Raw genomic sequence first — 20779 nt, 5'->3', positions numbered from 1 at the left:
TCGAATATCTACCATTTGATGTGTCAAATGTGAAATAACCTCACGTTTTGATTTTTGATAAATAAACATCGTTTTTCAATCAGAAGAATGTCGGAGACGAAGCCAAGAATCAAATTGTTGAATGGCACCGAGTTGATTGCACAGCGAAAATTGTTCGATGAAATTGATGGCGAATATTTGGTACGTGGTGAAAAGGCAACATTTCCTATAAATACCGAAGAAGAGCGAACCATCATCAAATCGTATCAAGGTGAAGATTCCATTGAAAACATTCTAGCTGTTCGAATCAATTATGAGAATATCTTCTATTCTAATCTGTCATTATCGTTCGATTGACCGACACAGATGATTTGCGGAAGGTATTATCAATGGAGAGAGTTGCTTTGCAAAACGAACGTTCGACGGCTGTAATCGAAGATGGTAAAATTAAAGTGACAAAACGCCAAGGCAAATGGGATGTGTTTGAATCGTCTGGCCAATATTTGGAACCACATGTCGCACTGTTCTACATGGAGCTCGTATGTGCCTTTGTGTTGATTATGTCATTAAACCTAATCGAGTCTAACAAATGCTAATTTATTTTAGAACAGGCTAGAAGTCTACCTGGGCAAAATGATTGTGTCATTAGAAAGGGCTTATCATATGTTTCTCGCACACGACAATTCCGGTAGAAGTGATAAACTGACCAAAAATGAATACGTAGTTTATGCGAATTTCATGCGTTTTGGATGCCACATAAGACGATTCAAGAATGAAAGTCCCGAATCATATACATCGTCTGAAGATGAAAGTGATGACAACGAAACTGTTCAAAGCGATGCAGCCATCCAAAAGTCTTATATTTGGAATTATTTGTATGAATTGCTCGGTCACAGAAAGACAGCAATTAAATCGGGCAGTATCGATACTAATCGTTACAGCAACGTTAAAGAATCGATGAATGTCACAATTGGGAAATTCAAGATCGACGATTCGGTCGAAACAATCACATCTACCTCTTCAATCGAAACCAGTGAAAGAACTGTTGTTCCAGAGAAACGGAAATTGCCAAGTGACGAGAGTTTCAATGCACCAGCATGTAAATCTGCCAAATTAAGTGATAAATTCAGTAATGACGGCCAGTATTTCGGCAGTGGGTCGACAAATGATTTTATGATCGGCAACACATTTCAACGGTTCAAGCAAATTTTCGACCAAATCGACATTATTGATGTGAAGAAGCCGGATTCGTATGACGACCAACAGCCAATCAATGAAAAATTCTCGTTTGACTTATGGACCGAATTGGATAATCGGTTCTGGTCCCAGCATAAAGGTCCGGATTTTCGCCTAATCGTTAAGTAAGTCGCATTCGAATTTACTCGAATAGCCCTAATGATTTGTTGTTGTTGTTGTTCAAACCAAATGATTCTTAAAATGGAATCCAAATGAATTTTTAATTGTCAGCCTTTCATTTCCATCTTTTTTGCAGACAACCATCCAAATCGCTTCCCCATAATGATGACATTTTCAGACTGTACAATAGTTTGGCGTACAAATCGGCAATCATTTTGGTGTGCACTAATAAGGAAATGTCATTTCAAGCATATGTTTATCGTTTTACAACGTAAATTTGTCAAAATTGTCAGTTTCAATCCACGAAAAGAAAGAATTTTATTAACTTTCTCTCTATGTAAATAAAAACAAAGTATGACTGCAGAAAAAAAAACAAATGTGTGTTAAAACAATTGATCATTAGAATCATTAGTTTATTTGCCATTTTTCGAGCGGCGCGCTCCATAAACGAAAACACAAATACAATCGAGCTTGCCTGCTGTGCACATGGCTTTGATGTGTATAGAGAGCAACGACGAGAACGGCAGCGGTGCGGCGGCGATGACGAAGAGAGAACAACGATACTTTACCATAGCCATTTAACACACAAATACCAATACCGGATTCACATGGAAACGCGCGCGTTTATGTTACCATCCGAATGAGTGTATGCAAAGAATGAGCATGAGAGTGAGAGCGCGAGAGCGAGAAGGAAGGAGCACAACTCGAGTGAGCGAATATTGTGTGTGCGATACGGTTGTATGCGTGCAGAAAATCGGTTTTGGTTCGCGCTCGATACCGACAATAGCCGAGCAAAGGTGGAGCAACAACAAACAAAACAAAAACTCAAAGCTTTGGGATCGCTTCAACACATTTTCCACCAGTATTTGTTACACATTCCTGCAGTATAGTGCTGTCTCTGTAGCAGATTGCGTCGCCAATATTCCGAATTGGTTTTTTTTTTGCCTCGATAGAGTTGAATACAAATAAAATCTAAAAACGCAAAAGAAAACGAAACGCATTTCCGACACAGTTTACAAAATTTGAAACGGCTTACATCTGAATATCCCGATTTTTGTGTGTAAAAACGAATTTTTGTTTGTAATCGGTTTTTTTTCGAAAAAAAACCCACCTGAAACGACATCAACGACATCAACGACGAATCATAAAAAATCTGAGAGAAAAAAATGGGTTGTGGCATAGCAATAGTTAAATTTATTCTATTTGTTTTCAACTTGGTGTGCGCGGTAAGTATAGTTTCGTTTTGAAATCAATTAAATCACCCTGTTCCTGAAATGATAGAAGAAGAAAAAAAACAACGGGCAAATCGACACATTCAGTTATTTGGAAGACGAATGATTCAAGTGTTAATTGTTGTTACTGTTCATTCTTCTGTTAAAGTGAAGGTTACGACTTTGCCATTCGCATTTCAATAGATTCATAATCGCAAAGAGCAAAGCCAAATGACAAGATAAATGAAAAAAATAACGTTCATCATAGAAAATCTATCGAAATGAAGAGAAAATGATTGTTTTTATTAAATCAGTTTCACATATTATTTTTTGTCGCTTTTTTCTTCGCATCTCTCTTCGATATGTATGTATGGTCACATCTCTGGCGCGCGCGCTGCACTCTCACATCAGTTGTTTAACATTGTTTGTTATTTGGTTATTGGTTATTATGGTGCTAAAATGTCGACACGACATCACATCAAAACAGGTTTATTGTGTTTCTGCCGCTGCTGCTGCTTCTACTGCTGCTGTTTCACTGGAATTGTGTGTGCAAACCGCAGACTTTCAACTCCATCTCGTTGCTCGCTGTGTGTATTTCATTTGATCAAAACCAATAGTTCAGTAATAAATAATTCAGAACAACGTGAATATCGTCACCCGTTGACGCTAGAAACGTTTTTATTTTTTAGTTTTTACAACTTTTTCATTCCGTCTTCTCGGCCATAGATATGCAAACAAGGTTGAAATGCAAGAGCAACTTCCACATACAAAAAAAAAACACAAACAAATTCAAGTATTTGTGGAAACGTGCAAAAATTTCGTCAGCCATCATATCAGAGAAGAAGAAAACGGCAATCAGTCAGTGGAAGAGACAAGAAAGAAAGAGATAAATATGATATTTCTTTTCTTTATGATGCTATGAGCAGCAAAAAATAGAGATGCTTATTTTGATGTGTGCCATTCAGTCCCTCCTATTCATCGGAATTAAAAACGACAACGACGGCGAAGGCGACGAATAATGTGTATTTCATTCAAACATTGCGCGTCAAAATCGAAACTGATTTTGTCAATACAGCGACACACTACTGAAACCAGTCTTCATAAATTATCTTCACTTTTTTCTTCTCTCATTGAGCATTTTAATTTCCGTATCAGATTTTGTGAAATAATTTCTTGATTTTGTGCATGACCACATCTCGCTTCGACGGAAAGATATGTAAAAGACGTGGATAGAGAGTGGAAAAAAAAGCAAAACAACAACAACACATACAATGACGATGACAATGAAATAAGAAGTATAGATAGAATCGAGGAGAGAAAAGAACAGTAACAGCAGCAGCAACAAACAAAAGTCAGGTCGAACGAGGCGAGAGCGTGGAGAGAAAAAAGAGCATTCTGGTTGATGTGCTGGTTCCACACTATAAAAAGAATGGAAATTACGTCATTTTCATAGCAATGAATGCTGTTCTAATCTGCCATATCCAGTAGTAGTATCATAACACACCAACACCGTTTCAACTGGGCAGCCCAACACTCTCAATGCACATAACACTGAAACATAAAGAGCAATGAGAGTCGATGAAGTCAATGCTGCTGATGCACGAACGGAACACACACGGAATAAAAAAGTAGCAACGAAAAAAAAAACACATAAAAACTGAACTCATGTTACCGTGACCAACATAGGTGCAGTGTACATCGTAGTATGAAACGATGTACTCACTTGTGCGAACGGAACGAAAAAATTTATACATAATTTCGATATTACTACTTTCAGAATCAGAATTTAAATCGAATCAAAGAGCAACAAAAGCAAAAAGGAAACGACAAAAAAACGCACAACCGAAACTTTCCTTCAATCACTCACTCCCGAAACGATATATGAAACGGTGAAATAGAACGCTCATTGAAATGTATAAATGTGTATGGAAGTAGTATCGTGCAAAGCCCATCATATTCAACCACATTTTGTTTTATGTCTTGCGGCACAAAGAATATAGGAGTGAATTTACGCATATTATATTGCCGTGGTATCCACGCAAACGTAAACATCCATATACGTTTGTCCGACATTCAAAAGACGCACGAAAAAAAAATATAACCAAATACACATTTTGTAATTATTCCGCGTGTGTATGTGTGTTGTATTTTTTTTTTTGAGGCACGTTTCAGCATTCTGTTCATTTTCTTTCATGTATGTGATTTTTTGTGTTGTTTACATTTTGTTCTATGCCATTCGTAACGTGTGATTGACCAAGACAATTTCTTATTTACCATGAAATTATTTCCATAGGTAAAAGTGGTCGTATCACTCGACTTCATACTCTATTCTTTTCCGAATGTCTTTTCCGATTGATTCTTTTCTTCCCGAAAATTACTCGAGTAATTTTTTTTAATGTGCGTTAACATTTCGTAGATATTTTTACTGCTTCAGCGATTTTCGAAAGGGCGTGCACAGCGCTTTTTTTCTGTTGTTCATTTCGTTTAATTTCATTTTGGGTTCCCTTACGAAATTAGGGGACTTATTCAATAAAGTGCTGGTGTTGTTGTTGTTGTTGTTGTTGTTGTTGTTGCTTTTTTGTCTACTTTATTCAATGGGAAGTACGGCAAATAAATTTCATGCTCGTCGTTCTTTTGAGCTGGGAAAATTATTGAAGACCACAATTAGAATACAATGAAAGTGCATGAGAGAAAAAAACAATTCCCCATTTTTACTCTGAAACATCTCACAGTGCTGCCGTGTATTGAAAGTTGATTGAGTCGAGATTTGCTTCTGAAGATTCACAGTGTTCTGTTGTGCAAGCGTGTAGCATCAAATAATATAATAAAATGATGAAAATGAACGAGAAGAAGAAGAAGAAGTAGAGAGAAAACACAGCTTATTAGACACGAACGCGGCTTGCTATAATCTTCCCTTTCAAATATATATATATATATATTTTTCTGCCGTTTTAGGAAATGAGTTAACTCTGTTTACACACAGATTTGTGTTTATAATATAGTCATAAATATTGCGATTTGTGTATTCTCGCCAATAGATGCTATAGCACACAGTTGGGGAATTTCAAATGAAACGAAAGGAAAACAAAACCAAAAACACACAAGTGTGACTCTCTCGGCCCTCAGCAAATTATTGCTAATCAACGAATTGTTGGAGCTTTTCGGTGTTTTTTTTTTTATTTTGTTTTTGCCCTATTATTTTGTGTGCATGTGTCTGTTGTTTCGCTTTGGTCATTTCCCATTCCAGAATTCAATTATTCGCATGAAATCGACAATTTAAAATTTGCCTATCTGTTTTGCGGTGCTAGTTTCACAGTAGCATAGAAACGTAACGACAGAGATAGATTGAGATAGAGACAGAGAGAGTAGGCTATTAAAAATGAGCATGAAGTCACGTTGAATTAACAGCAACGACAACATCGACGCTCAGATTCCGAGGCGCATACATTCACACACTTTTATGTGGCCAACACCTTAAAATCCATATCTGTAGTTAGTTTCGTAGTTGCTTTACTCTTTAATTAATATATTTTTCTGCATGGGTATCGTGCCTATATAGTACCTAGTGTGTACTTGGCATTTTACCACCGTAACAGCTTTTTATCCGGCAAATAACAATTATATACATATTTAGTCCACCTCAGCTCTGGAAACTAATTACGGAGTTGCGGTTTTGAGATTTTGAATGAATAAAAAGAAAACCAAAAAGAGAAAAAGAAAGAATGACAACGCCACCGCCGCCGCCGCCACCGTCATCGTCGTTGACGACGACAGCAACAGCAACGATACAACGCATCGAAATGACTTATGTGTGTACGTGTGATCTCAATTTATGAAGAACGACGTCATTTATAAACATTTTTCGAAATGTTTGGATCAATCAGTGCGCTCTTGTTGTTTCACATTGTTTCTTTGCTCATTCGTTCGTTCGCTCATTTCTTATATTTCTTGATCATTCGAAGAATCGATTCGCAAAGCGTAATACATTTTCCAAAAACAATTTGAATAGCCGCTGAAATATGAACATGATACGTTGTTCTTAGTGTATCAGCATTATTCGTGACTTCATCGGTGATCAAGCAGCAGCAACAGCAGCAGCAACATGTGTTTTTATTGCCTATCGTCGACAGACCGCAACAAATTTCGATTAACGAATGTTTTTTTTATTGAATGAAAACACTTGCATTCCGAAACGTATACCGCGCGTCATGTGTGTTTTTTTTCATGGCGAAGGCTTCACTTCCAGAACAACTAAACTCCTGACTCACAATTTCATTTAGGCTAAATGAAGAGGCCAAATTTATTAAATTAAATTCCATTTCTTCTTCGCCAACTTATTGCATGTGTACAAGAGAATATGATTTCGTTTACTGCTTCATTTTTCCGTAACAAAAATTGCACGCGATTTACGGTGAAAGTTCTGTCTGCGTTTTGTATTATTTTTACGCTTCATAACATACACACACACACACACACACACAAAATATTTCGACACACGATGATGCGAATGCCATAGCAATTAATTTCATAAAATTTGTGTAGATAGAGTCAGTCCATCCGTGAGAATTCATTTGACAGAGAACTCTAAAATTCTATCCACGCGAATAATTTGCTTCCGGTAACGTCACCATCACCACCAACACCACCACCACTGCCAAAGTCGACTGGGGAAATTAACGAATAACGATGTCAAATCAAATTAATTAAGGTTTGCCGATAAGCCATTCTCTAGATTAAATGACCATCGTGACAATACCCCCAACTGTCTTCGTTCGCTTCTAAAATGGTACATGTTACCCGTGCGTGTTTGTTCATTATCAACCGTCTCTTCTATTTTTTTTTATGTTCACGTTTTTTGAAATTATTCAAAGTGACACCTTCAACAGAACCGCAACACCGAAATGTTGGTTTGATATTCGGCAAACATCATTTAGAAGAGAGACACAAAAAATTATGGTGTTTTTTCTTTGTTCAACCTTGTGCGTAAAGAAAATGCGATGAAAAAAAACCATTCGGTTATTATTCAGTACAGCACATCATTGACATGGTTGCGCTCTCAAAACCATAGTTTTCACCACATTTTTCTTTTCATCGTGTTCGTGCTTCTTCCGTCTCTTGAAGCCGCCAAATAAAAATTCGAATCAATTGTTTGGAATTAAATGGAAATTGTCGAAAAATGGACACAAAACTATTTCACGCAAAAATATAAAAACCAAAATCAGAGATGACATTTGGCGATTGAATTGATGCCGAATGTCTCTGAAGGCAATTCCAACAACTTTCGAATCAATCTAATAAGATTTTTCCATCCATTATACTTTCACTGCATCAATTAAATTAAATTACTGGCAATAGATGTGTACTGAATGAAGTCGCAGTAGATACTAAATTAAATTGGTGGAAAATTGATGGGTCAAATTAGTTCGTTGCCAAATCTAATCAAAGTACTTGAATTGAGAGAAAAGAAAGACGCAAAATTCTGATAAATGACGGGATTTATTGACTAATTATATTACCGAAACATTTCGGGATTCCAAAAAGACTTTTGCAATATATGTATTTTGGTGTACACCAACGACAACACAAAAAAACAACAACTGAAAACTAATAGGTTGTAATTTATGGTATGCGTCAATCGATCTTCAAAATACTACGTGTGTCTTTTATTTACACGTGTGTGTGAGTGTGTGTGATGCCTGAACGGTGTCGCTTAAACGGCCCGGCCCGGCCTAAACTTCCACCCGCGTCATATTTGTAAATTTTATATCGAATGAATAATGTGGGAAGGACAAATTTGTAAAAGCCACCAATTCGCTTAGTAATCGCCCAATGAACAAAGTGATTCAGGCAAGTGTCAATTGAAATGGGAACGAGAAATAGAAAACAAAACAAAACAATATTCGGCTAGTATGTGACTTCAACCGTGCATTATTGTTTGACTGAAAATTTGTCGCTTATATCTTATCTACGTATCACATATCCGATATCAACATTGCCGCAATGTGTACGTTACGTATACATGTGTCTAATTATTCTGTTGTTGTACTCTCGTATAATTTTCATGCTGTACATGACACAGTACAGTGTGTGTGTGTGTACATTCAAAGTGCATGCCGTGTTATCATAATACAAAACTAATCGGACACAAAATAAACTTAATCAACTATTGATTCAGTGCAAAAATAGATGGAATTATTTACACAATAACAAAAAAAATGGTAGCATGAACGCAGGTCGACCGACAAAATGGATCAACGATATACACACATATATTCCCACTTCAACATGGGTCGTTGCAAGCCAAAAAAAAAAATCCAATAAAAAACATTATCACGCCTGTTTGACGAAATGAAATTTTTTCGTACGAAATGAAAGAAAAAAACAACTGTCACGAACATACAGCGAATAGCGAAATATGCAATGTTGATTCTCCCTTTTTGCCGTGTGGCTCCTTTTTGTCTTCTTTTATCTCGCTTTATCTGGTTTTTTTATATCGTTAAATGCAATTTTCAGCATTTTTTCTGTATTTGCTTCGTTGATTGTTTATATGTGTGTGTTATTTTTGGCGCGTTGTTTACAGCATATAATCTATTTTTAATTCCTGGAATTATTGCGGCAGCATTTGCTGTCTCTTCTTTATTATTATGTATACAACAGTCGGATTAAATTTTTATTTTGTTCTGTAAAATGTGGTAATAGCGAACGCATCAATTCACCTGCACTTTATTTTCGGCGCAAAATCACGGCAATTTCAATGGCTTGTTCGAACAGAGCATTGAACGTGACTTGGTGTATTAAATGTCGCTCAATGGTACATTATGTAAATTGACAATTTCGGTCGAAACAAATGTGTCATACTCGGATTTCGATGCACGCACTCACTCTCCATTAAAATCAATTTCATCCCAACCAATTATTCGGTTCTTTGTTATTGTGCGATTGTCATTTTCATTGTCTCCAAGGAAATTCCAGGAATTTTAATTTCGAAAGTGTTTTGGACTTTTCTCCACAGGAGATAAGATATGTTATTACAAAATTCATATCGTGCTGAAAAGCAATCATTTTTTTCACATTTATAAATCAAAGCAATGTTTCAACTTGCAATTAGTAGATTCTCATACATACACAGAGAGATAGAGATATTGAGATAGAAAGAGGGGCAAATAGATAAACACGAGAGAAACAGAGAGAGAGAGAAAATGTGAAATTATACGAATTAATTGTATCAGGCAAGAGTAATGAATAATGTCGTCTTGATTCAGGGTCACACCAATATTTATTCATTACTGCATGGAGTGAGTCACGTTACACACAGTGTGTCTTCCATTTGACTGTCATTTGCTATGGATTCATTGTCGCACACTGTGAAGCAATCCCACTTCAAATGTTTTGTGCAACAACGAAAACTCTGCACCACCGCCGCCGTTGTCTATGAGAGCGAGATGAAATCTACGCAAAGCAAATGCTCTACAGCACTTACGGTGCGCATATGATCTCAATTTGCAATCGATTTGAAGTCGGTCTCTGAAATTGTGCTGTTCGCAGAAGCATATACACACAACACGGTATGTTCGAGCGATTTAGCCATGGATAATCGATGTCAATGCATATTGAATGCAGTTTTCACCGTATTTTAACTACTAATAATGGTTACCGTTCCATTTTGAATACCACATCCCTTCCACTTCCGCTCGCTTCTAATTCCATTCATGTGACGCTATGCAAATGACATTTTTACGTATGCGATTCGAGTTACACTTGGCCAATCATTAATCTTTGATGTTTGCGTTGCGAAGATCGATCGATTCCGAAGGATTAAAAAAAAACCAGAGAACGTATAAACTATTCCTATGCATTTCGATGGTGTCACCGTGTGTTGCATGTGCTTGTGTACGTTTTTATTTCAACAGTAAAAACACCACATAATGTGTTCCGCAAAATGTCATTCCTGTTTCTATTCTTAGACGATAAATTCTCGACTCAGTTTTAGAGAGATTCAACAGAGACATTATTAACACGAAAATATACATGTTTGATCTCAAACATAATGGAACGAGCAATTCATACAGCTTGAAGAACACAGATTATGCCGGAATATTCTTTATTGACCGCAGACAGAAATGAGGTAGAGAGAAAGAATGACAACAAAACAAAGTGAACAAGCACCGAACAATTTCGGGCCAAGACTTTTCAAGTCAATTGTACGTTAATTACATCAATAAAATTTAGTCCATTCTTTCGGTGTCGATGACGATGATGATGATTCAATGTTAACAGCAATACATTTTTTATGAATGACAAATGTCATTAATATCGTGCGTAGACGATATTTTGATAAGATAAATGTATTTCGTCTATTTTTCAGCCGAAATTTGTATGTATTGAGAGTGAATAATTAGATAAATAATTGATTAGTATGAATAGAAGTGCGTTTAGCTAGTTCGCTTATCTATCATTCTCCGCCAGATTCGAATGTAATTTCGCTGATTTGAAGTCAGGTCATTGTGAAAGAAGGATGTGACTCGTCACTGAAAACTGTAGACTCTACGTATTAAAATCGTACCATCAGTCTACTCAGTCACGGTCTTCTTTGTTAAATTCGTTGGTTATCATAACATTTGGATTACGAAATCCGATATGACCTAAAATTCTATGAGCCGCTCAAGTTAATTATGCTTTTCCAAAACTTCAATCTATGTTTCTTTTTCTTTTTTTTACAAAAAAAAATGGAATACGAAACAAGTCTTTTGAGCGGTTACAAAACGAAAACCAGGTCGTGTTTGATACTGAAAAATTGAGCGAAGAATGTTGTGTCGATATGGTGAGCGTATAATTTCAGAAAATTTTATATTGAATGAGCTCGTTGTGTCGGCATGACAAAATAAAACACAGTACCATTTTGTGCATGAGAGAAGCCATCGTACGGAGTGGTTTGTTTATTCGTCTCTTCTTTTGTTTGTGTGTGTCTGCGGCGTTCGACAGTATGATTGTTAGTTATTGAATGCTGTCCGCTGACTTATACATTTGTGAAATGTGCAGAGAGTGAGAGAAAAAAAAGAGTTAAATAAAAAAAAGAAGCATTTTAAGCAATAAACAATGAGCCCGCTTTTTCTGCCTGCCTGCTGCTGTGGCTGCGCGGCTGCTGCTTTGTCTTTGCATTTCGAACACTTTCTATTTTGATGGCTGAGTGTGCGTTCAATCATTTATTCTTGTTCATCTGAGCAAAACGACTTCCAAAAATACTAAAAACGACACGGCAATAAGCTGCTGCTGCTGCTGCTGCTGTGGCGGCGGCTGACTTAAGAAGAAATACAAAACCGAAACCGACGCTCATACAAGCACAGACACCAGAGCAGGAGAAAGAAAACTTTAAATAATGGCTACAAACACACATTCAGTTCAGCATTTCGGATCTTGTGTGTAAACGGATGGCTCGATTGTTTTCTTGTTTCTCTGGCTTTTTCTGCAACGACGACGATGACGACAGTACACACACTCACACCACTCATATGGTTATTTATATATGTATCACTATCTATTTAAACGAGAAGCAGCAAATTGCGCGACTCGGTTCGCATTATTTTTTTCATCATCATCACACATATTTCTATCGACTACAAACATGATGACATAATAATTCATGGGTGGAGAAAACCATTTCTTTTTTTTTGCGTTGTTGTTGTTCACAGCGCCATTCCGATGAAACAACGAAAGAGAGTAACGCAATTTTTTTGTTTATTTTACATCAAGTGTAGAATCAAAACAGATCCCATTCAAAAACTAATATTTACTTTTCCGAAACATAGATCCATTGTTTGATTATTGCTAGCTTGCGCGCCCGTTTCCTTTGCAGTTTGTTGTGTGATTTTGTGTGTACGCTTTTTGCTCCCACTGAATTACTTGTCTTGGCAAGGCCAAACCAAACGAATGAGATAAGCGGGCGTGAGTGAACGTGCATGGACGCGCGCGCTCGCGCCCGATATTACCGCGAATAATAAAAGAAAACAGAAAAAACACAACACACAACCGATACCAATCACTTTCACCTTTACGTCGATGTTTATCGAAAATTTTTTCCAATAACTTGAATCTGTCACAACAAATATACATGAATTTATGGGCTTGCATCTGTTCCACACTGCACAGTCTTTCACCGGTGGCTTCCGAACCGAAAGTCATTAAATCAAATTTACCTGCAATTTTCTCCTTCTTTTTTTCTTCTTCTTCTCCTTTGATTTGTGTTTTTTTTTTCTTTACTTTTAACGGCGACATAATTTTCTGATGGTTTGCTTACTGATTTTTTATTCTGATTTCAGTTGTGCGGCATCGCCTTGATCGCTGTCGGCGTTGGAACCCTGTTGAAGTATGAAGATGTTTTGGATGCATTTAAAGATATAAATGTCAATGTGGCGCCAATCGGGTTCATTGTTATTGGCTCAGCTATATTTTTAATAGCGTTCTTTGGATGCTGTGGCGCCATATTCGAGTCCGAATGCATGATTCTAACGGTAAGTACGCATCGGGGACGATGGTATATGATCCCGCGAGAGCGAGCGCATACTCGCGTACGCGTTAACTTCAACTCTCTCGCACGTTGACGTCGTTCTTTTCATTTTCCAAGTAGTAAAATCGAGTAGTTTTTTTTTGCTATGCAGAATGCGTGCGGTAAAAATCACACAATGATTTTTCCTGCGTCACGCCGAAAACTTTTACACATAGAGTCGGCAATGCATATAAGTGAATGTTTTGTTTGTAAACAAAAGAGCGATTGAAAGAAAGAGAGAGAGAGAGAGAGGAATGGGGACGTTTTCGTTATGGTTTAATGACGATAGTATGAAAAATCGATTCCGCTGTACTATTTATTGATTTTGATTTGCTCAGCAAACAAAAATGGTTTGAGTAAACCGATGAATAGAGCAGAGATTTATGAATTGTTAACGAGACCGAGCTAATACGTATGATGTTTGATTAAACTGGTGTGTTTGTCCTATTTTTAGTATGCGGTGCTCCTCTTCCTCTTGCTAGTCGCTCAAATTGTCGTCGGCGTTTTGGTGTTTACGAACAAACGCGAGGTACAACGCGTCTCCGAAAGAATATTGAACAACTTATGGCGAGACAGACAAAATCATCGCGCATTCTGGGACACCATCCAACAAGGAGTAAGTGGAGCTTATAAATGTGTTCGGTTTTTGTTTTTTGTTTTTACATTTGATTTTCTTCCCCTTTGCGGTAACAATCGATCAAACAATTGTGTCGGGGAACTTTTTATCGGTCAATCGATTGCTGGGTGTACTACTTTCTCATTTCTTGTTCCGATTTTAACATTTTTTCTAGCTCAAATGCTGCGGTTTGCATTCGGCTACCGAATGGATTCCAAATACACCACCATCTTGCTGTGAGACTAACGCCATTGAATGCGTTGCTCTGGTGAATGCATATGGTCAGGGATGCTCAGCATCGCTTCACGAATTGATTACCGATGGATCGACAATCTTTGGTAGCACTGCTATTGCTGTAGCAGCCGTTGAGGTAATTAAATTGAGGCATCTAATGCTCGAAAATGAGTTAAATTGCGCGCTGTCATTACGATTTTATTAATATGATTTGTGGTATTTTATCTATCTATTTCACAGCTGGTCGGCTTCATCTTTGCCTGCTGTCTAAGCAATCACATTCGTAACTACAAAAGAAGGTTGGCATACTAAATCTTTTCGCACAGTTTGAAAACGAGTAGTAACTATAGAACACTCGACAAATCAAGACAAAAAATTTTTTTTTTTAAAAATTCCACAAATTCAATGCAAAACAATTTTTTTTTTTTACATTTACACACATAGGGATCATTTTGGAACTACATAGGGATCTAATTCATTTAACCATTAATAATAAAAAAAAAACTTTTCGTTTGATGTGCCTGTACTTTAAAATTACTACTTACATTTATTATACGATTATCGTTTATTTAGCCACTCTTCCAATTCCTAATGTCTATGCCAATTAACAAAAGAAGAAGAAAAAATGAAAAAAGAAACGCAAAAAAACGTATATATATTATTCAACCACAGCTTAGCATTGCATTAGTAAAATTTATAAAGAATATGTTTTGGAAGTCGCATTCGAAATAATAAAACTATAATTGTATGTCATAGATTCCCCCCTGTTTGTATTTGTATTTCAATTCGTTTAGCAGTATTCTTATTCTTTTCGTTTAATTTTTTCCGTTTTGGTTTGCTGTTGCTCCATATTTTCCATAACCGAATGAAATGTGCTAGAGAGATTTGGTCGGAATAAATAACACGAACTGTAGTTGGTGTTGTTTTTTTTTTCTTCGAAATAGAATATCTCGAACTCGTGCTCAACTCACATAATTCATGAACCGAAATTGATGATGATGATGATGATGAATAAAATGCATTTATTTGTTTCTCATAAATTATGGTTTATGTGTGCTAACTACACACTTTCCACACGAGTAAGACAAAAATATCGATCAAAATAAAAGCGTCTCTGGCCGTTTGGATTCGATGTGTGAGAAAAAATGAAGTAATATCTAGAGAAATATGAATTTTAGATTATATAGATAATGCTTGTTGCTTGTATGCTCTCCCAACTGTACAATTTGCAATACATTGAACCAAATTATTTTTAAGCATGTAAACGGTTTTGTGTTAATGGCAGAAATGGATGAAACCATTTCATTGGATGACGCAAAAATGGAAACAACAAAAAAAGCGTCTACTCTATATGCAGCATGTCAACTTTCTAATGCAAATCAAATGCATGAATTTGGTATTGATTTCTTTCTTTCATAACTCTCTTTCAACGTTGCGGGTTTCCGACTGCTTTTTTTCTTTAGTTTTTTCTTTTCCGTTTGGTTAAAATGTATGTTGGATTATCAATATCAAAAATAACCAATATTGTTTTTTTTTAGTAATATAATCCATTACACACGAGTGTTGTTTCTGTATCTGCGACTATATCGAAAACTTAAAGAATTATGAACAAAAAATAGGTGTTTCCACGTTTGCAATTAACGCTTGTCCAAAAGTGTGATCTATGACATCATTTTATTGACTGTTGCTTAGTACGATCTCGATAGAGACGTGCCAAAATTCGTACAGTCATAGCGATATATTGCGCCGTTTTGTGTGTGTGTGTGTGTGTCTCTGCTGAATTAATTCACTTGAAAACTGCACTCCAATACCACCAATAAATATAGATTAATTGAGTCACTTGAATGTATTCGTTTCGCTTTTTTGTTTCAAAAGAGTAGAAAAAGAAATGAACAACAACGATCGAATGTCATTTGTGTTTGCTATCTGGTTGTGGATTTAGTGAAAAAGATAAAAATAAACGCAACTGAATTCAAGACGGATTCGAACAACAATGACGGCCATTATGTGCAGAAGAAACACGAAAATCGCTTCTATTCATGATTCAGGAAGAGAAGATGTATGTTGAGCGCGAAGGTCATGTCGGGTCACCAAATATCGACTGCAATTCATGTCCTCGCCACACATGCACATACAACCAAGTCAATACCCAAACGCACAGGCATAACATCAATTTAAATATTGCGCCAAACAAACGAAATAAAAAAAATTGTGTTTAAGTTTTAATTAAGATCACCACACAAAATGCAAGCGTATGATACAATGTAGGCGTGTTGGACGCGACATTTTATTAATGCTACAATTTCCAGTCGGTCGTTGTTGTCTTTGCCCGATCTGCTTTTGTACTTCTTGGTCTCGATGCAGTTCAAAAGTGACAATGAAATCAAATGGCAAGTGCATCGTTTTCCATTAGTTCAAATAGAATCAAACTTTAATTGTCCATATACAGTGGAAAGCAACACACAGACTGAATTCGAGACAAGAAAAAAAAAATCAGAGCAATATAGTATGGCATTCGTGAGATGTGCCATGTCGCGTTGATACTGACTCACACAACTAATTATTCATTTTCTCGCTTTTTTCAAAGAGCAATGAAATGGCGTGGCCATCTAAAGCCACTATGCTACAAACGGAATATTATACAATTAATTAGGATGTTCATTGCGTATCTTTAACACACAGCATTCATTATATATGTGTTTACATTGTGTTCATTAATTTATTGTCGTTTTATAGCTAGATTAACCTTTGTCAATAAAAAAAACAACAACAACAACAATGAAACAAACAAAAATAAAACCAATCCACTCTTCACCAAGACTGTTTATGATAATCATTCTGCATTCGACTGTAGTTTTTACTGTGTATTTTACTCTATCATCGATGTTGTCTACATTGTAAATGGGTATCTAATTCGTGCATGCTGTATGTGTCACCATATCATCACACACACTCTGATCAATATTCTTTGCTTATTTCTTTCATTGAAATTGTTTCAATTGAAATTTTGAAGAAAAATCGAACAATTTCCCCATTTCAAAATCAATTAAATGCATTAATCAAATTTTTTTATATTTCACAGATATATGTAATAAGTCAAATTATGTAAAAATAATTGAAGATCAACGCAAACGAATTATTACAAGATAAAAACACACACACATACAAGCTGAAATTACAGACAAACGAATATGTTTCACAAATGAAACAAAACAAAAAACATTGAAATGAAACTCTTTGCGCAAAACTCAATGAAACACAAATACACACATAGACACACAAACAGTAATAACAGTAATAAATATTACATTTAAAGAAGAAGAAAAAAAAATCAAGTATATCTCCAATACTGTGTAGTTTATAAATGAGAATTTTGTTATGCACAACAACAACGTTAGCGCAACGCAACACAACATTTGTGCTGAACAAATGAGTTCAGGAATAAGAAATAATAGAAGCAACCAGAGGATTTGTAATGTGATGTCATGTATCCAATGTGTTCACATCTAAAACAAAAAGAAAATAAAAATCAAGTTTGTAAATCTCTTTTAAACGTACCAAATGCATCAATAGAATTATTTGGAAACTAGTGACCATAAATATTGAAAACAAACAACAACAAAAAAATGGAAAAAAAAAATTGAAGAAAGGAAAAAAGAACTCCATGACAAGCCGTAAACACCGTACACACATCATACATCCATCTGCGGCGATGTTATCGTTTTTTTCCTCCTCCCCCCCATTAACAAAAATTTGGTAGAGAAACATTTGAATTAGCCAACGACACAACGTAGTTTTAAAACTGGTTCTAATCTTCAATAATAAAAAAAAATGAACTTTCAACCATAAGTTTTTAACAATGTTTGTTTCAACAACAACAACAACAACAGCAACATATAAGTTCTGAATATGACAAAACGAAAATATTGACTAGAAGAAAAAAAAAACAAAACAAATTGGTTATCAAGTCTGAGTTTCTCCAAGAAGCCAACTTTTGAATTAGTTATGAAAATTATTTTTGCACCTGCATTTCTATTTTTCTTATTATTTTTTTTTTTTTTTATCGAGATGAATAAAACAAAAGATGATGATGAAGATGAAAAAAAAAATCAAGGGAAAAATTCGAAATTCCATTTTTTTATACGCATTCGAAAATTTACTTTGTCCAAATTTGGTTCTTTTTTTTCTTCATTGAATTAGCAACAAGAAAGAAGGAACAAATTTTTTTTCTCTGTCTCGAAACAACAACTGTAATGACCATTATCATATAATCTCAATACAAATTCGTTACACATAGTGCTTTTTCGTTTGTTTTTCTCTCGAATTTATTGAGTGTTTTTATGACATAGATATATTTACATTTCTAAAATATATTTTGAATGTTATATTAAATGTATTTTCTTCACTAATAAAATAAACATTGACAAAATTTTAAACGATTGTGATTTTTTCTGTTGTTTCTGCCATTTCCATCACAAAAGGTTACGCCAATTCATCAATATTCATTTTTTGCGGTTTCAATTTCGTTCATATTGATGACTTTTGTTTGTATTTTTTTGGCTGATGATCAACTTTGACTGGCGCTTTAATCTGTTTCGATTGTTCGTTCTGCAAACGCTTGTCTAGCCGAAAATGTTTTAAGAATTGCTTGCATTCTCGTGTTAGTTTAAAGCATTCATTTCTGGTTTGATTGCTGTGCACTCGCTGTGCGCGCAAATCTCGGAACACTTGCTGCTGATATTCTTCCAATAGTTTGACTGCCTCTTCCTGCGGTTCAACTTGTTTCGATTGCATCTTACGAAGAATGCTTATCACGAAATTGTTATTCGCAGTGCCGCAAGCATTTTTCAACATGGCATTCATGATGTCTTCATCCATTCTAAATAAGAAGTTTGTGAGACAAAAAAATGTTGACTTTTCCATGAAATGGGGAATTTAAATGAAATTGAGATAAATTTAATTCAATCTATCCCTATGAAAAAATCTATTTTTTTTCCTTTTTTTTCGATTCAAATAAAAAATTGAATCATAAGTTAATGAATCGAAAATGGCTTTGCACTAACTTCACATTGTTTCGTTCGACTTCAGCGAAAAACTCCTCAGCCTCTTCGGCTGTCTTGCAGGTCATCGACAATAGCCCATAGCTCACCAGATCTACTTCTACGCCAAGTGTGTACATCATTTCAATGATTTCCTAAACGAGTAAATCATCAAGAAAAAAAAAACATTGACAATAAATCATGTAAATATAATCCGATGAATGCCAATTTACGACAAAAATTACCAATGCATCTCTGAAGTGTTGTCTGGCACAAGCTTTCGTTAGCAATATAGTGAACACGTGCAAATCGGGTAGAAGATTGTGTTTTTTCAATAAACGGATGGCTCTTTGTTGGGCGATTAACGTGTTTGGTGCGACTTGTAACAGTGATTTGATGGTATCAAGTGTGGGCGAAATTTCGTAAACTCTCATCATTTCCAAGATTCCAGTCATGCCACCCAGAATGAGTAAACGTTCTTCGGGCTTGATTGCATTCTTCAGTGGAAATAATCGGCCGATTTTTGGAGGAATTTTTAATAAATTGGGTCTTCCATCATTTATCGAGTCATTTTCTATTCTGATATTTTCATTATTCTCGATTAAACTGGCTTCTTGTGAAGCTGCCTTCCATTTTGTCTTGATTGATTCCACTGTTTTCAAAAGTTGATCGGCATCGTTGATTTCACACCTGTGCACTGCATTCAAAATTGCGTTAAGAGTGTGCATGTTTGGTGTATATCCCAATTGGTGCATCTGATGCCAAAGCTCCACAAGCCGATTGAATCCATTGTTTTGATCATATTTACAGACTTCAAGCATCGAATTTATCGTATCGAATTCGTAGTCAATTTTACGTTGTACCATTTCTTCGGCCAATTCAAACCCAGTTGGCCATTGTTTGGCGCGATTATGAATTCGAATCATTGCGTTGTAGATTGTTGGGCTGGCTTCATATTTGTATTTGGACAGAATTTTTCTTAAACTATTCACTTTCTTAATACTTAGGCTCGATAATTCAAAGGCTAGTGTTAGTTTCTCAATGGTTGGAAGGGAGATTTTCAAGCCACGGTTCACCATTTGTTCGTATAGATCGAAAGCTTTATCATAATGATTGAAACGCAAACACTCATCAATGAGCCAATCATAAATTCTCACTGGCGCCAAAATTCGATCCGTTTGAAGCATTTCATCTTCGAATACTCGAACCGCTTCCCGCACACCCTTCTCTTTGATCACATTTGTTATCAATTTTTCATATTCTTCGATCGATTTTCGATTCGATGGTTTTTGGTTTGAAACTGCTTTTTCTTCGGGTTCCGATTGATCTATCGGTTTTTCCTGCATGAGTGGCTTAACAGATGATAACGTTCCAAAACTGTCTGGATCCTTATTCAAAACTTTTATCTCTTCTTCTGAGAAGCGCTCATTTTTATTGCCCGCTGTGGAGATGGTCGCACTTTTTGAAAGACTTGAAGCGGATTTTTCGGTTGAATACTGTAACAATGGACTACGAATTGTGATTGATTGCAGTAGTTTACTTCGTGACACGGGCAATGTCTGTATTGATGTAGCACCTATGGCACTGCATATCGAGCCTCTCAAATTGGCCGATATCACTTTTAGAAACATGTTTTCTGCTCGCTTTTTTTTCGTTCGGTTACTAAAAACAACTTACACCATTACCATTGAAATTACACTTGATTGAATTGCGCTGAGATGTCAAAACAACGTGCTTATCGAATTTGACAGCTACTGTTGTTCGAAAGCGTGCATCTGATTTTCGAAAATCAGTTCGAATA

The 20779-nt window shown here is 35.9% G+C and overlaps 3 protein-coding genes across 6 annotated transcripts; 2 read left to right on the top strand and 1 right to left on the bottom strand.

Moving 5' to 3' along the window:
• The first annotated feature begins 44 nt into the window (after window positions 1–44).
• Window positions 45–11786, top strand: LOC129579243 (uncharacterized). The gene is made up of 4 exons (XM_055469100.1): window positions 45–250; window positions 346–518; window positions 586–1340; window positions 1472–11786. The coding sequence occupies exons 1-4, from the start codon at window positions 88–90 to the stop codon at window positions 1608–1610; spliced, it is 1230 nt and encodes a 409-aa protein (XP_055325075.1). The 5' UTR covers window positions 45–87; the 3' UTR covers window positions 1611–11786.
• LOC129579245 (23 kDa integral membrane protein-like) lies at window positions 2444–18368 on the top strand. 4 transcript variants are annotated; one of them, XM_055469106.1, is made up of 6 exons: window positions 2444–2561; window positions 12863–13054; window positions 13544–13705; window positions 13881–14075; window positions 14180–14238; window positions 17022–18368. In XM_055469106.1, exons 1-6 carry the CDS (start codon window positions 2502–2504, stop codon window positions 17029–17031), a joined length of 678 nt encoding a protein of 225 aa, XP_055325081.1. In that variant the 5' UTR covers window positions 2444–2501; the 3' UTR covers window positions 17032–18368. The 4 variants fall into 4 exon arrangements, with proteins under 4 accessions (XP_055325081.1, XP_055325079.1, XP_055325078.1 ...); XM_055469104.1 differs by lacking the exon at window positions 17022–18368 and adding an exon at window positions 14384–14696; XM_055469103.1 differs by lacking the exons at window positions 2444–2561; window positions 17022–18368 and adding exons at window positions 12576–12720; window positions 14384–14696.
• LOC129579241 (uncharacterized) lies at window positions 18240–20770 on the bottom strand. The gene is made up of 3 exons (XM_055469097.1): window positions 19224–20770; window positions 19003–19133; window positions 18240–18818 (listed from the first exon to the last, which is right to left on the bottom strand). Exons 1-3 carry the CDS (start codon window positions 20607–20609, stop codon window positions 18467–18469), a joined length of 1869 nt encoding a protein of 622 aa, XP_055325072.1. The 5' UTR covers window positions 20610–20770; the 3' UTR covers window positions 18240–18466.
• Between the last annotated feature and the right edge of the window lie 9 nt (window positions 20771–20779).

Source organism: Sitodiplosis mosellana, unplaced genomic scaffold (assembly GCF_009176505.1).
Source record: "Sitodiplosis mosellana isolate CC-2019 unplaced genomic scaffold, AAFC_SMos_1.0 Smas_scaffold_6226, whole genome shotgun sequence".
In the NCBI taxonomy this organism is placed as follows: Eukaryota; Metazoa; Arthropoda; class Insecta; order Diptera; family Cecidomyiidae; genus Sitodiplosis; species Sitodiplosis mosellana.
The sequence above is the reverse complement of the archived record's forward strand: the minus strand, read 5'-3'. Positions and strand labels throughout refer to the sequence as shown.

Bases quoted from the DNA above. Each gene is read 5' to 3' on its own strand.
- LOC129579245 (XM_055469103.1), top strand. From the start codon at position 12,655: ATGAATTTATGGGCTTGCATCTGTTCCACACTGCACAGTCTTTCACCG. The intron at 12,721-12,862 runs GTCATTAAATCA...TTCTGATTTCAG, and splicing joins CGGTGGCTTCCGAACCGAAA to TTGTGCGGCATCGCCTTGAT. The intron at 14,076-14,179 runs GTAATTAAATTG...TCTATTTCACAG, and splicing joins TTGCTGTAGCAGCCGTTGAG to CTGGTCGGCTTCATCTTTGC.
- LOC129579241 (XM_055469097.1), bottom strand. From the start codon at position 20,609: ATGTTTCTAAAAGTGATATCGGCCAATTTGAGAGGCTCGATATGCAGT. The intron at 19,134-19,223 runs GTAATTTTTGTC...TTACTCGTTTAG, and splicing joins AACACTTCAGAGATGCATTG to GAAATCATTGAAATGATGTA. The intron at 18,819-19,002 runs GTTAGTGCAAAG...CTTCTTATTTAG, and splicing joins GTCGAACGAAACAATGTGAA to AATGGATGAAGACATCATGA.
- LOC129579243 (XM_055469100.1), top strand. From the start codon at position 88: ATGTCGGAGACGAAGCCAAGAATCAAATTGTTGAATGGCACCGAGTTG. The intron at 251-345 runs GTGAAGATTCCA...TGACCGACACAG, and splicing joins CATCATCAAATCGTATCAAG to ATGATTTGCGGAAGGTATTA. The intron at 1,341-1,471 runs GTAAGTCGCATT...TCTTTTTTGCAG, and splicing joins GATTTTCGCCTAATCGTTAA to ACAACCATCCAAATCGCTTC.